Source organism: Hipposideros armiger, unplaced genomic scaffold (assembly GCF_001890085.2).
Source record: "Hipposideros armiger isolate ML-2016 unplaced genomic scaffold, ASM189008v1 scaffold_43, whole genome shotgun sequence".
NCBI lineage: Eukaryota > Metazoa > Chordata > Mammalia > Chiroptera > Hipposideridae > Hipposideros > Hipposideros armiger.
This window is the reverse complement of record NW_017731393.1, coordinates 1909313-1921666: the sequence shown is the minus strand read 5'-3', so window position 1 is coordinate 1921666 and position 12354 is coordinate 1909313. Positions and strand designations below refer to the sequence as shown.

Below are 12354 nucleotides of genomic sequence, written 5' to 3'. Positions count from 1 at the left end.
AAGAGCGCAATGATGGTGCCAACTTGGGCCAGTGAAGCAACATCCTCCACAACTAGACTGAAGAACAAAACGACAGCAACTTGCCTGTTCCCCTTCCCCCAATTCCCCAGCACTGTTCCCATCCCCCCAATTCCCCAATTAAAAAAAAAATTTTTAAATAAAAAGATGCTTGGCATCATTAGCCTTGAGGGAAAAGCAAACTAAAACCATGGTGAGATACCACTTCACACCCACTAGGTTGGCTAGGATAAAAAAGACAGATAATAAAAAGTGTTGAAGAGGACATGAAGAAACTGGAATCCTTCCATGCTGCTGGTGGGAATGTGAAATGGTACAGCTGCCATGGAAAACAATCTGGCAGTTCCTCAAAATGCTGAATATGAATGACCCAGCAATTTCACTCCCAGGTATACACCCAAGAAAAATGAAAACACATCCACACAAAAGGTTATACATGAATGTTCACAGCAGCATTAATCATAATGGCCAAAAAGTAGAAACCACCCAAATGTCCATCACCTGATAAATGAATGGATGAACAAATGGGGTCTGTCCACACAATGGAATATTATTTGGCAATAAAAAGGAATGAAATACATGCCTATCCTTGAAAACATTACACTACATGAAAGGAATCCAGGCACAAAAGACCACATATTATATGGTTCCATTTACAGAAAATGTCCAGAATAGGTAAATTCCAAAATATCCTAAAACCACTGAATTATACAATTTAGACAGGTAAATTGTATATGGGTTGTATCTCAATAAAGCCATTATCAAAAAGTAAACAAAGAAAAGAAATCATCTGGAAATTGAAAATGGCAAAGAAACCTTTCTTTTCCACTAAATAAACAAACTTAATCGGTTCACTGCATAATTCAATTTACATTTCTCTCATATTGATGATAGACAAATGGTTTTGCTTCAATAACCCTCTTCACATATTATTTCACAAGGATTGTCACAACTTCATAAACACGGATCTTGCTTTCTGAAAAAATAAATATTTGTAGAAGGAAACATATCCAGGCTTATCACTTTGGTTACATAAAACCATAGTAATGCTGGTGTTTTGAGAAACGTTTTTTGTGCTAACACCCTACTATAAATGCCAGCCTTGACACCTTATTCAGCTGGTGAAGCTGGAAACAGAGCATTCCCAATGACTCCCCAGTTTGCTGCTGGTTCAGACAACATAGCCTATGAATTTAAAAGCAGTGCTCCATCCACATTTTGTTACCACACTTACAGACTTTCCAAATACTTAAGGGTTAAAAAAGTAACAAATCCATTTGTGACAGAGCTGCAAAATTTTCTTTAAGGATTGCTGCAAAGCCATTAATTATGAAATCAACTTCTTTCTCAATAGTGAAGTATCAGCACATATGCTTTTCAAGTTAAAATAATGTATAAGTTAAAAGAATAAACTCAGCCCTGATTTAAAGTTTTGAAACAAAATGAGAGAAATTCAATGATTGCAATTCAATTCTTCTACATGAACAGGGGTAAAGTAAAATAGAGAACGGGCCTTAAAATGTAGTTTGAGTGTCATGCAAGGTCATTTACCTTTGCATTTCATTTCTGTTATCTGTATTTTTAGAAAACTATGAGTGGCAAGAACATTTCTTATTCCGCTCTTTATTTTATATTAGTGATTTCCTCCTATGTACTAAAAGCGCTCGAGTTACTAAACACAATCCGCTCCATGTCACTTCAAGAAAGATACTCACACACGCTGGCCCTGAATCACAAACGCCCCATTTACAAACATCTCCAGAGGCACACCCCTATGTCACCCCACGCCCACCCTGGAGTGCAGCTCCCCAGCCCTCTTCCCAGCCACTTCCCAAGCACCCTTTATCCTGCTTTCAATGTAGCCATCACGTGACTCCCTTCTCCACATTTCACTCTGCTCCCTTTTCCCCTTTCAATGTTGTACAGTTGCTAGAGAAAAACGCTCCCTGTCTTATTCCCATTTCTCCTTTCTACTTTTAGGAGAATCTTTCCAATAAGAATAGAAATGGCAGTATATCCAAATCAAAGAAAATAGTAACGCTACACTCTGACTTCCTCTAGAGATGAAAAGGAGGGTACCGTTCAGTTTAATGCATAGAACACCCACCTTATTTCTGCGCCATCTGGAACCCCTACTAAAATGACAGCACAGGTTACAATGGGACACAGCCTCAAGGATGACGTGCGCTTGGAGAGGACAGGAATTTTGTTTTGTCTCTCCCTCTGCTGAATTCCCCTTTCTGGAGTCCGTGTCACCACTGCCGTGCCTGGCACATCTTAAGTCCTTAAAAAGTACTTGGATAAATGGATAACAGGAGATGACAGCCGACTACAAATGTCAACCTAATTTTGCACAGTGGGAAAAGCAAATGGACAGTGGTATCTAACTTAGCAAAACTAGAAAATCGAAAGTTAACTGTGTGTGAGGCAGCGGTAAGAAGTCTCAGGCATTATCAGGGGCACAAGGTCTCTGAAGGCATGAAAAGTAACAGACAGGACACAGCAGTGGCTTCACATCTGCAGGAGTCGTCACACCCAGATCTCCTCCCCCGGTCTACCGCCCCCCCCACCCCCACCCCAGCCTTCCTCCACTGTACCCAACCTTCCCACAAAGCTGGCAGCCAGGCATATACCACGCTACTCCGCACCGCCCAGGCACAGGACCAGAAATCCCTCTCTGGGGAAATTCACAGGCTCAAGAGAAAGAATTATTTTAGCAAGTTCTGGAAGTGCCCCCTCAAACTGACACAGTCCCCGTCCTATTTCCTAAAGGTGAGACTCAACATTTAAAGTTTGTCCGCGCACACACGGTTTCGAATCAGTCCACTCATAATTATGAAAAGACGGCCAATAAACACCAGGTATTTGGAACAAAGCTTCTGACATCAAAGCCAATGACCAAAGTAGAAACCAGGAAGAAAAGGACTCAGAAAAAACAAAGATAACACAGCAAAGAAAAAGTCTATGAAACATAAATATGTGCATATTAATCAATAAAAAATTAACAAGGAGAAATGTTGTAAAAAATGTATTGCCTTGGGCCGGCCAAGTGGCGCGATGGTTAAGAACTGACTTGGGACGCCAGAGGGCCCTGGTTCGGATCCCACATATGAGGGCCAGTGACACTGCCCTCTACGGCCAAGATGCTGAACAACAGCTCAATCTGGAGTTGGGCTGCCGTGAGTTGCCCGAGGCAGCGTAGGCTGCAGCCCCTGTGGCAGTGGGTTGCCATGGGCTACCGTGTGTAGCCAGCAGCCAGTGTATGTAGCCAGCAGCCAGCGTGAGCGGCCAGCAGCTGCAGTGAGCGGCCGTCCAGAAGCCAGCGACTCATCTGCCTCGCCTGGGAAGAGCGCAATGATGGTGCCCACTTGGGCCAGTGAAGCAACGTCCTCCACAACTAGACTGAAGAACAAAAAGACAGCAACTTCTCCGTTCCCCTTCCCCCAATTCCCCAGCGCTGTTCCCATCCCCCCAATTCCCCAATAAAAATCTTAAAAAAAAAAGAATGTATTGCCTTCATGAAACAAAAACAGGATGTCAGAAAAAGAAATACTGAGAATACTGGGCCGGCCAGGTGGCTTGTTGGTTAAGAGTTGGCTTGGGAGCATAAGCTCTGAGCAGCAGGGTCCCGGTTCGGATCCCACAAGGGCCAGTGACGCTGCGCCCTCTACAGCTAAGATGGTGAACAGCAGCTCGACATGGAGCTGGGCTGCAGTGAGTGAACAGCGATGGCGTAGGCTGCAGTGGGGCTGCAGTGGGCTGCCATAAGCTACCGTGAGTGACTGGCAGCTGGCATGAGCTGCCGTGAGCCGCTGTGAGCGGCTGTCCAAAGGCCAGCAAACAATCTGCCTCACCTGGGAAGAGCACAATGCTCACAATACCAACATGGGCCAGTGAAGCGACGTCCTCCACAACTAGACTGAAGAACAAAAGGACAGCAACTTGTCTCTTCCCCTTCCCCAATTCCCCAGTCGTGTTCCCTCCCCCAATTCCCCAATAAAAGCTTTAAAAAAAAAAAACTGAGAACAAAAACACTTAGAAATAAAAGACATGACGGCAGAAATAAAATGCAACGTAAGGACTAGAAGATAAAGTTGAAGCCCTCTCCCAGAAGAATCAAACAAAAAGATAAATGAATGGGAAGAAGTAAGAGAAAAGGAAATTAGCAGAACACTCCAGAAGGTCCAACATCTGGGTAACAGGAGATCAAGAAGACTTGCATGGAGAAATCAGAGAAGTCATTATCAAGAAATGATACAGAGGGGCCGGCCGAGTGGCGCGATGGTTAAGAACTCGCTTGGGATGCCAGAGGGCCCCGGTTCGGATCCCACATATGAGGGCCAGTGACACTGCCCTCTTCAGCTAAGATGCTGAACAACAGCTCAACCTGGAGCTGGGCTGCCGTGAGTCGCCGGCGACGGCGTAGGCTGCAGCCCCTTTGGCAGTGGGTTGCCATGGGCTACCGTGTGTAGCCAGCAGCCACCGTATGTAGCCAGCAGCCAGCGTGAGCGGCCAGCAGCCGCAGTGAGCGGCCGTCCAGAAGCCGTCGACTGATCTGCCTCACCCGGGAAGAGCGCAATGATGGTGCCAACTTGGGCCAGTGAAGCAACTTCCTCCACAACTAGATTGAAGAACAAAAATGACAGCAACTTGTATGTTCCCCTTCCCCCAGTTCCCCAGCACTGTTCCCATCCCCCCAATTCCCCAAAAAAAATCTTTAAAAAAAAAAAAAAAAGAAATGATACAGAAACGTTTCCCAGAGCTGAAGGAGCCAAGTGCCCCCACCAAGGAACATTAGGAATCAACAGAAGTCTCCAAAAGCTCCCAGAGATAAAACAAGTCACACAAAGGCTTGGGAATCACAGTGGTCCCAGGCTTCTTTCTCATCACCAAAAATGAAAGGCAGACATCAGTGAAGTAATGCTTTCAAACTTGAGGAAAAGTGGGTTCTAAGCTAGAATACCCAGGCAAACTGTCATTCAAGTGTGAGGGAGGAAAAGGTATTTTCAGACAGGCTAGGTCTCAAAAAATGAATCTCTGACGAACTCTTTCTCAGAAAGCCCCTACAGGACATTCTCCACCCAAAGGAGAAAGACATGGAGTCCAGAAAGGGGAATTCAACAGAGGAGAGAAACAGAAGAATTCCCATAAGGAATGAAGAGACGTCTCAGGATGACCGCTAAATTGCAGGCTGACAGAATGAGTGGCCTAGGGTGGACCAGGAAAATGAAAGGTTCTGCAAGGGATGCAAAGTGAGCAACTACTCCAGGCAACTGACTATACTGGGGATGGCTACTTAACACCTGCAACTACATTCACTGGCACCCAGGCAAAAGAAAAGGAAAAAGAACTCATTCCGATAAACACAAAAGACAGGGCATTCACTGTATCCTATGTGACTTACTCAATGATAACATAAACAGAAATATCCAGTGAAACAAAAATTATTACATGACCATATCTGGAAAAAGGGAGAGGAAGAGGTGTGTGTCTGGGGAGTAGGGGCAGGGAGAAGGGATGAAAAGCATTCTGTGGCCTCTCTTCCACAGATGTCAACAGATAATGTCTAAAATACAGGAACCAGAAATTAACAGTATGAGCATGTTATATAGAAACATGAAGCCTGCGGCAGGAATTGCTAAATAAATCGCCACCAATATCCGAGATTCTTCCCCATTCCGCAGTAGACACCTTCACCCTGCTGCTTGGAATGCAGATGGGGTGGCCACCATCAGATGACCCAGACCTCCTAAAATGAAGATATTTACTAGCCCCGAATGCCAACACCCCAATTTCACATGAGAGAGAAATCAACCTTGATTCTGCTTCAGTCACTGTTATTCGGTTCTGTTCCTGGCAGCTGAATGTGATCCTGAGACAGACAACGGTAAGTGCAACAGAGGGGCTGAGTGGCTGCTTATGAAAATCAGAGCCCAGCGTGGGCGGGCGGAGGGCAGAGCACCTGCTGTTTCGCATTACAACTCTATAGAACTACTTGCCTTTTAAAACTAAATGCAATGCCTTAATAAAGGTAAAATTATATTTAAAGAAAATCACCCCACGGGATATAGTCAGAAGTGCTGTTAATCTGAACTTCAAGCTAAGATGTGTCTTTTGAGGTCAATTTTAAATTCTAACATTGGACCATGGATTTCAGACCTGAGTTTTTTTTTTTTTTCAATGTATGTACCATCTTTTTTTTTTTTAAAGATTTTAATTGAGGAATTGGGGGGAGGGGAACAGCATTGGGGAATCGGGGAAGGGGAACAGACAAGTTGCTGTCCTTTTGTTCTTCAGTCTAGTTGTGGAGGACGTCGCTTCACTGGCCCATGTTGGTATTATTGCGCTGTTCCCGGGTGAGGCAGATCAGTTGCCACCTCCTGGACGGCCGCTCACGGCAGCTCTTGGCAACTCACACTGGCTGCCGGCCACTCATGGTAGCTTACGGCAACCCACTGCAGCAGGGGCTGCAGCTTACGCTGTCGCCGGCAACTCACGGGCAGCCCAGCTCCAGGTTGAGCTGTTGTTCACCATCTTAGCTGTAGAGGGCAGTGTCACTGGCCCATGTGGGATCCGAACTGTAGCCCTGCTGCTCAGAGCTGGCGTCCCAAGCCAACTCCTAACCAATGCGCCAATCAGCCGGCCCCAGACCTGAGTTTTTTAAGGCAACAGAATACCATGTCACTGTGGAGGTTTTGGAAAAGGGGGAGTTGGTCAAATGAAAAGCAGTGTTTAATTAAGGCTGATCTCGCAAAGGTACAGTATTTATGTTTTCAAGGGAGAAAGGTATTCACTCAGGTCTGAGGGCTTCAGCTAGGCCAGTAACAATGGAAATGGAAAGAAAAAGCTACAATAAAATTCAGATATTTCAAAGCAGGTGCCAGCAAGGGGGACAGGCTGATCACAGTCCAGAGGAGAAGAGAAACCCCAGCTAGGCTGGAAGCCTGCTTGCTCAGAAAGGACTTGGGGAAAATGTCCAGAGCCTGGTATACCCAAGGGAGGGTGAGGATGGGAGGGCGGGAGGGGGTACAGAGCAGATCATGTGATCGCTCAAATTCCTAACAGTTTTCAAACCCATGCCTCTGTGATTCTGGAAGCTGGTGGGATCATCACCACCTCAATAACATTAAAAATCCCCTTAGAAAAATAAGTTCCACACATCTCCCAAGAAGCTCCAGTGCAAGATGGGAGTCAACTGAAATTTACGATTCAAATTTCTCTTTGAATTTCTAATTCTTTCCTAAAGATACAAAATCCAAAGTCTCCTAGTATATAAATAATCCTTTTTGCAAAGTTTTCATCTAAAAACAATTTTGTTGCCCGTTACCTACCAGTCAATAAAATTGACCAAAAATCAAATACACAAAAACCTTATACACAGATTGTCTGAAATCATACTGTAAAGTGTGACCTTTATTTCATAATCATAGGTAGTATCGATTTTGTTTTTTTAAAGTTGTTTCTCTGGTAAATTTTAAGTCCATAGATAGATAGATAGATAGATAGATAGATATTTCACATTGTCAAAACACTTGTGATTTAAAATCTAAGAAAAATGTCTTTTCCTCTCTTTTATCTTCGTTAGTGAGATTCTCACACAAATTTAAGATAACTTTAACATACTGTCATTCTGGAACATTCTAAGAATCTAACAAAAAAACAAACTCAAGACAAGGACTAAAAGGTGTTATGTTATGGGGGGGCGGTAGGCTTATGTGATTATAGGGTTGTTGTTTTTTAATTCTTTTGAAATTTCCTTTAATTTTATTTTATCCCTTTTGATAAAAAAGCTAAAAAACTGTATTTGGTCTCTTCCAGCAAGATCCTTACTTTATTAGTCTCAAAAGATACTACTCTCTGCCTCTTTACCAAGAAAAACATTCAGAAGTTTTGCCGTTCTTAATATAGTTTGGAATTAACAGTCTGTTTGCTCCCGTGTTTACCAGCATCGACTGAGCACAGACAGGAAGGGTTTCCAAGGGCAGCAGGAGGCAGGGCAAAGGCAGGGAGCTACCTGTCAGCCCCGTGTAGTGTCAGGTGGCTGCTTGGGTGCCTCCGGGTCCTGTGCTTGCAGAGCAGTTCACTGCCCATCAGTCACTTAGTTAGGCGGCTCCTATCGTGGTACTGAGATGAGGACAACTCGCTCTAACTCCAGTTTTATTTACTGCAAGTCTGGATTTAACAGACACTACTGTTCACTTTAGAGACCGACTGTCAGGGCAGGAGGTTGTAGGAGAGGAAAGGTAAGGCTGGCTCAGTAACGCCTGGTGGTTTCAATTCCTATCACATGCTGAGCGCTCCCTATCACTTGCTTTTCAAGTAGCTATGAATAAAATCTAAATTATGTTAACCTCATCTTTATTATGCAATCCCAATATCTCCCTACAATTTGGTTCTTACACAAAAGACCTGTTTCTTAAATCTGTTATTTAAAATAAGTGTTCCCATGTTATGCAAACATCCTATCTGGAGAAACCACTAAAATTAAAACGTATCTTGAGATGTTTAGCACCATCTGTGAAGTCTAAACTTATTAAATTTGGTAGAGTCAGCCCCCTCACCCAGTGCTGAGCATCCCCACACTGACAGATACGGGAATTCACATCAAAGGAGGACTGTGAGAAGGTCCTGCTGCATTCATAACAAGAAAAGAAACAAAAGAGGAAATTAAACTGAGGGCTCGAAGATGAATCCTGTTCCTTTATAGAGAAAGTACGAGTCACAGTGAGAGAAGGTGGCCCTGACCAAGAACTGGGAAACTCACACCTAGGATGGCCTCCGTGAGGCATGCCCACACCTGCAGCAAGCCTCAGACCTCCCACCCTGGCCACAGGCCACAGGGGACCAGCGAGAGGGCCACTGCAGTCCATCCAATGCCAATAGGCTGGGACTTCAAACATCAGCTCCATCCAAATGTAACACGAGCTATAACGCTGAAGCCACGTTACATATTTAACACATGTAAAAGTATTTCCATATAACAAAGATGAAAGACAATTCATCTCATTTTAGTTGTCCATGTTTGTTGCTGTTTACTTATAGAAATTTCAGTGTTTCATATGCTCTGCTTCAAATGGTATCAAATTTGCATTAAAATAGCTTAAAGAAATACACATGCAAAGCAGGGTATTTCCAACTTTTAATTAAGGTCCGTGATTTAATAGAGGAAACTAATCAAACTATAAACATAATCAAGGGAAAATTAAAGACAAAAACCTACACTGAAGGCTAGGATGACTGACTCTTGTTCCAAGCAACCACTGTGGAAATAAGAAAATAAGAGCCAGAAACAGTCTTCTTTTAAAACTTAAAAACTTTATTACCTATACTTTCCAGATATCCTCAAAGATTTCCCAGTAAGTCTCAAAAGCTGAGCTCAATCAGCCACTTTTCTTCCTTAAGTTTCAAGAATTCTACCTACCTGTCATTAGACACCTAGCAAGATTTGGAAGGTAAGGAGGGATTGGCCCTCTGCACGAAAGGACTCAACACATCCGAGGTTTCAAACTTCATACAGAGTGTGAGTCCCAAAACTCAACAATCTCCAGACTGACAGCCTACATACATGTTTCCTGAGCAGAAGTCACTAGGGTGCCTGATAATGCTCTGCAAACAATTCTACTGGGAAGACCACCCTAGCCTTCCAATCTCAGTATCTGGGCCTTCCGACTAATAGTAAATAATGACGGCACACACAACTTAACTAGTGACACACCACTGCAGTTACAATGGTGCATATGCTAACACACATGAAATCAAATACGACTTCTAAAATATACTAGTATTTCATAAAAATGCCACCTTAAATTTAAGTCCATTCTTCCTCTCTGTAACGTAAAGTTTACACTTGTATGCAAATTGAGTTCTTAGGATAATGTAATTTATTTGTAATCATCATTTCCAATGAGCCAGAATACAATTTTGAAAATATTTTTATCTTAATAGCACACAGCTTCTGTTTAGATCTGACAAGGTCAAATCTCATAAAATAGACCTCCACACAGGCTGAGAAGAGGTTCCTCCAGCATTGCCCACCAGTCCAGAGTGGCTGGCGCTGTCTGGTGATGGGGTGCTGCACAAGGACCCCTGGTCCACAGGGCACCCAGCCTTCAGACTAATCCTGCCAAGGCACCCCTGAGTTCCCAGGCCAGAGGTCAAGGGGTGACACCTTACCAGCGACAGGAGCCTTCCCTCTGCTTCCTCCTTTCAGTCACACTTTTACTCAAAAGACCGCACGGAGTTGAACCTGGTGTGGAACTCTGGATTTCAAGATCAAATGCTCAGACAGTAGTGACAAACACGATATTCAGAAGGCTCAGGTGTAAGAGGCACCAAAGACCTCACTTTCAAAGCAACTGTGAAGTCAGTTAATTATTCAGTTGGAAATCAGGTCACTGATAAAGGACCCCAGAAAGTGATTACTCTCGTTTTACTGATGCTGTACTCGTATGTAACCAAGAGTGGTGGTCCTCACTGAACTAGAGCATAACAGGCTGTCCTGGGGCTCACGGCCTGCTTCTACTGCTGCTCTCACAAGACATCCTGTCAACATCTCACTAAAGAGCAAAAAACATAAGCCCTCTAAAGAATATGGTACCTTAAGTTTTAATTTGTAAACAAAATTCCAATTCCAGTTACTACCGTTTTAGCAGAGTAGGAGGCCTCACTGCAGAATTTTGTTTCTTCACGTAAACATCAGCTTTCTCAGCACTAAAGATTAGAAATTACTGGTTCAAACTGCACAGTCCTAGTCCAATGACACAAATGACCCAAGGACAGGATTTTCGTAGGTTCGGCCTGCACACACCGTCTTCCTGGTCGACCCTTTTAGTTGAGTCCGGGGGGTCCTGACAGGATGCCCATGGTACAAGGTAAAGCCAAAGGGTTTCCCTTTACACAGGGAGCGGTCTTCAGGGTTCTAATGACCATTAAATGGCTTAACCAAATTTGTGTCCTAACAAAACGTAATAGATTGATCAACCATTACAGGATTATAGATCCTTGGATTAACTAGAGGAGGCATGCAAAGATCAGATGAAGAAAGTTTTTAAATGACTTCCATATACTGACAGTTCCAGCTACCCCCAAAACATTACAAGGGTCCGGTGTAATCACAAAGAACAAAAATCAATTTGCTCTTCCATGGCATATTCAAAATAAGGCTTTTCACCTTACTTTGGAGTGAAACTCCCTTGGAGGTGCAACAGTCAAGAGGGTGTCCAGGCCCTGGACACCAAGGGAATGTAGGCATGCTGTCACCTAGGAGGGGCCGTTGGAGGTGGGCTCCCAGGAGTTGCTCACGGGTTGGGGGACCCACAGAACTGTTGGGGAGGCGGATGCAAAAAAGCACACGCGGCCGCACCCACAAGCCAGCAAAGTGCGTGGTGGGGAGACACTGGGCGCTGACTCTGGACCCCAAAGCCGGGGGCGGGGGCGGGGGGGTGGATATCCCAGTGAGTGCTGCAGGAAGTGATATCCAGACTCGGAGGGTGGATCTAGGAAGCGGCAGGGGCGATGGCCCGGCTGGGGGCTCTAAGCCCATGGCCACTGCCAGCTAGCAGAGTACAGCCCTAGCCCTGTCCCTGCCCTGAGGCCCGCGGTGCATGCTGGGGGAGGGGGTGGGGGTGGGAACGGAGGATGTGGCTCCTAGGAGCAGGATGAGGGGGCGGAACGACCCGACGCGGATGTGCGAGGGCCCGAGTGCAGGGAGGGACGGGGAGCCGCGGAGGGGCCGGAGCGGTCGGAGACGGATGGGGACGTGGGTCTGGGAGCAGTGACGAGGCGGGCTGAACGGAGGCCTGAGGGCAGCGCGGAGGTGGCGGCAGGGCGGGGAGGAAGGTGAGCCCCGGCGGGGGGCTGAGGGGCCGGTCCGCGCCCCTCGCGCACTTACCCCACTCGAGAAACTCGGCCACATACTTGTCGCGGCGCAGAGCCGAGTGGCTGCACTCGGTGTACAGGCAGACGAGCACGTCGAGCAGCGTCTCCACGCTCAGGGCGCTCTCGTTGCGCCAGGGCCCGTCCAGGAGCAGCTGCTCCAGCTTCTTGAGCCGCACCTTGGCCGACATGGTGCCGCGCGGCCCGCTCTCCACTCGCCGGCCTCTCGCCGCCCGCTCGGCCAGTCCGTCAGGGCGAGCTTTCGGGGGCCCGGCGTCCGCGAGCCCCGGCAGCGGCGGCGCCTCGTTGCTGCCCCGTCCGCGTCGTCGCGCCCCGGCCTAGGCCGACATCTTGGGCTCGGTCCCGGCGGCGCAGCGTCTGGGGCGCCGGGCCCCGCGGGTCCATGGGCCGGTCTCCCCCCTTCAGCGCCACCGCCCTCCTCACCCGGCGCGGCTCGCCCCG

General features: G+C 46.2%; 1 protein-coding gene across 2 annotated transcripts in view; it reads right to left on the bottom strand.

Moving 5' to 3' along the window:
• CDC42BPB (CDC42 binding protein kinase beta) overlaps nucleotides 1–12337 on the bottom strand; it is a 104327-nt gene extending 91990 nt beyond the window's left edge. For both annotated transcript variants that reach the window (XM_019639297.1, XM_019639298.1), the window contains exon 1: nucleotides 11909–12337. In XM_019639297.1, coding sequence (XP_019494842.1) covers nucleotides 11909–12083 — 175 coding nt within the window. In that variant the 5' untranslated portion in view covers nucleotides 12084–12337. The remainder of the gene's footprint in view (nucleotides 1–11908) is intronic.
• Nucleotides 12338–12354: the final 17 nt, after the last annotated feature.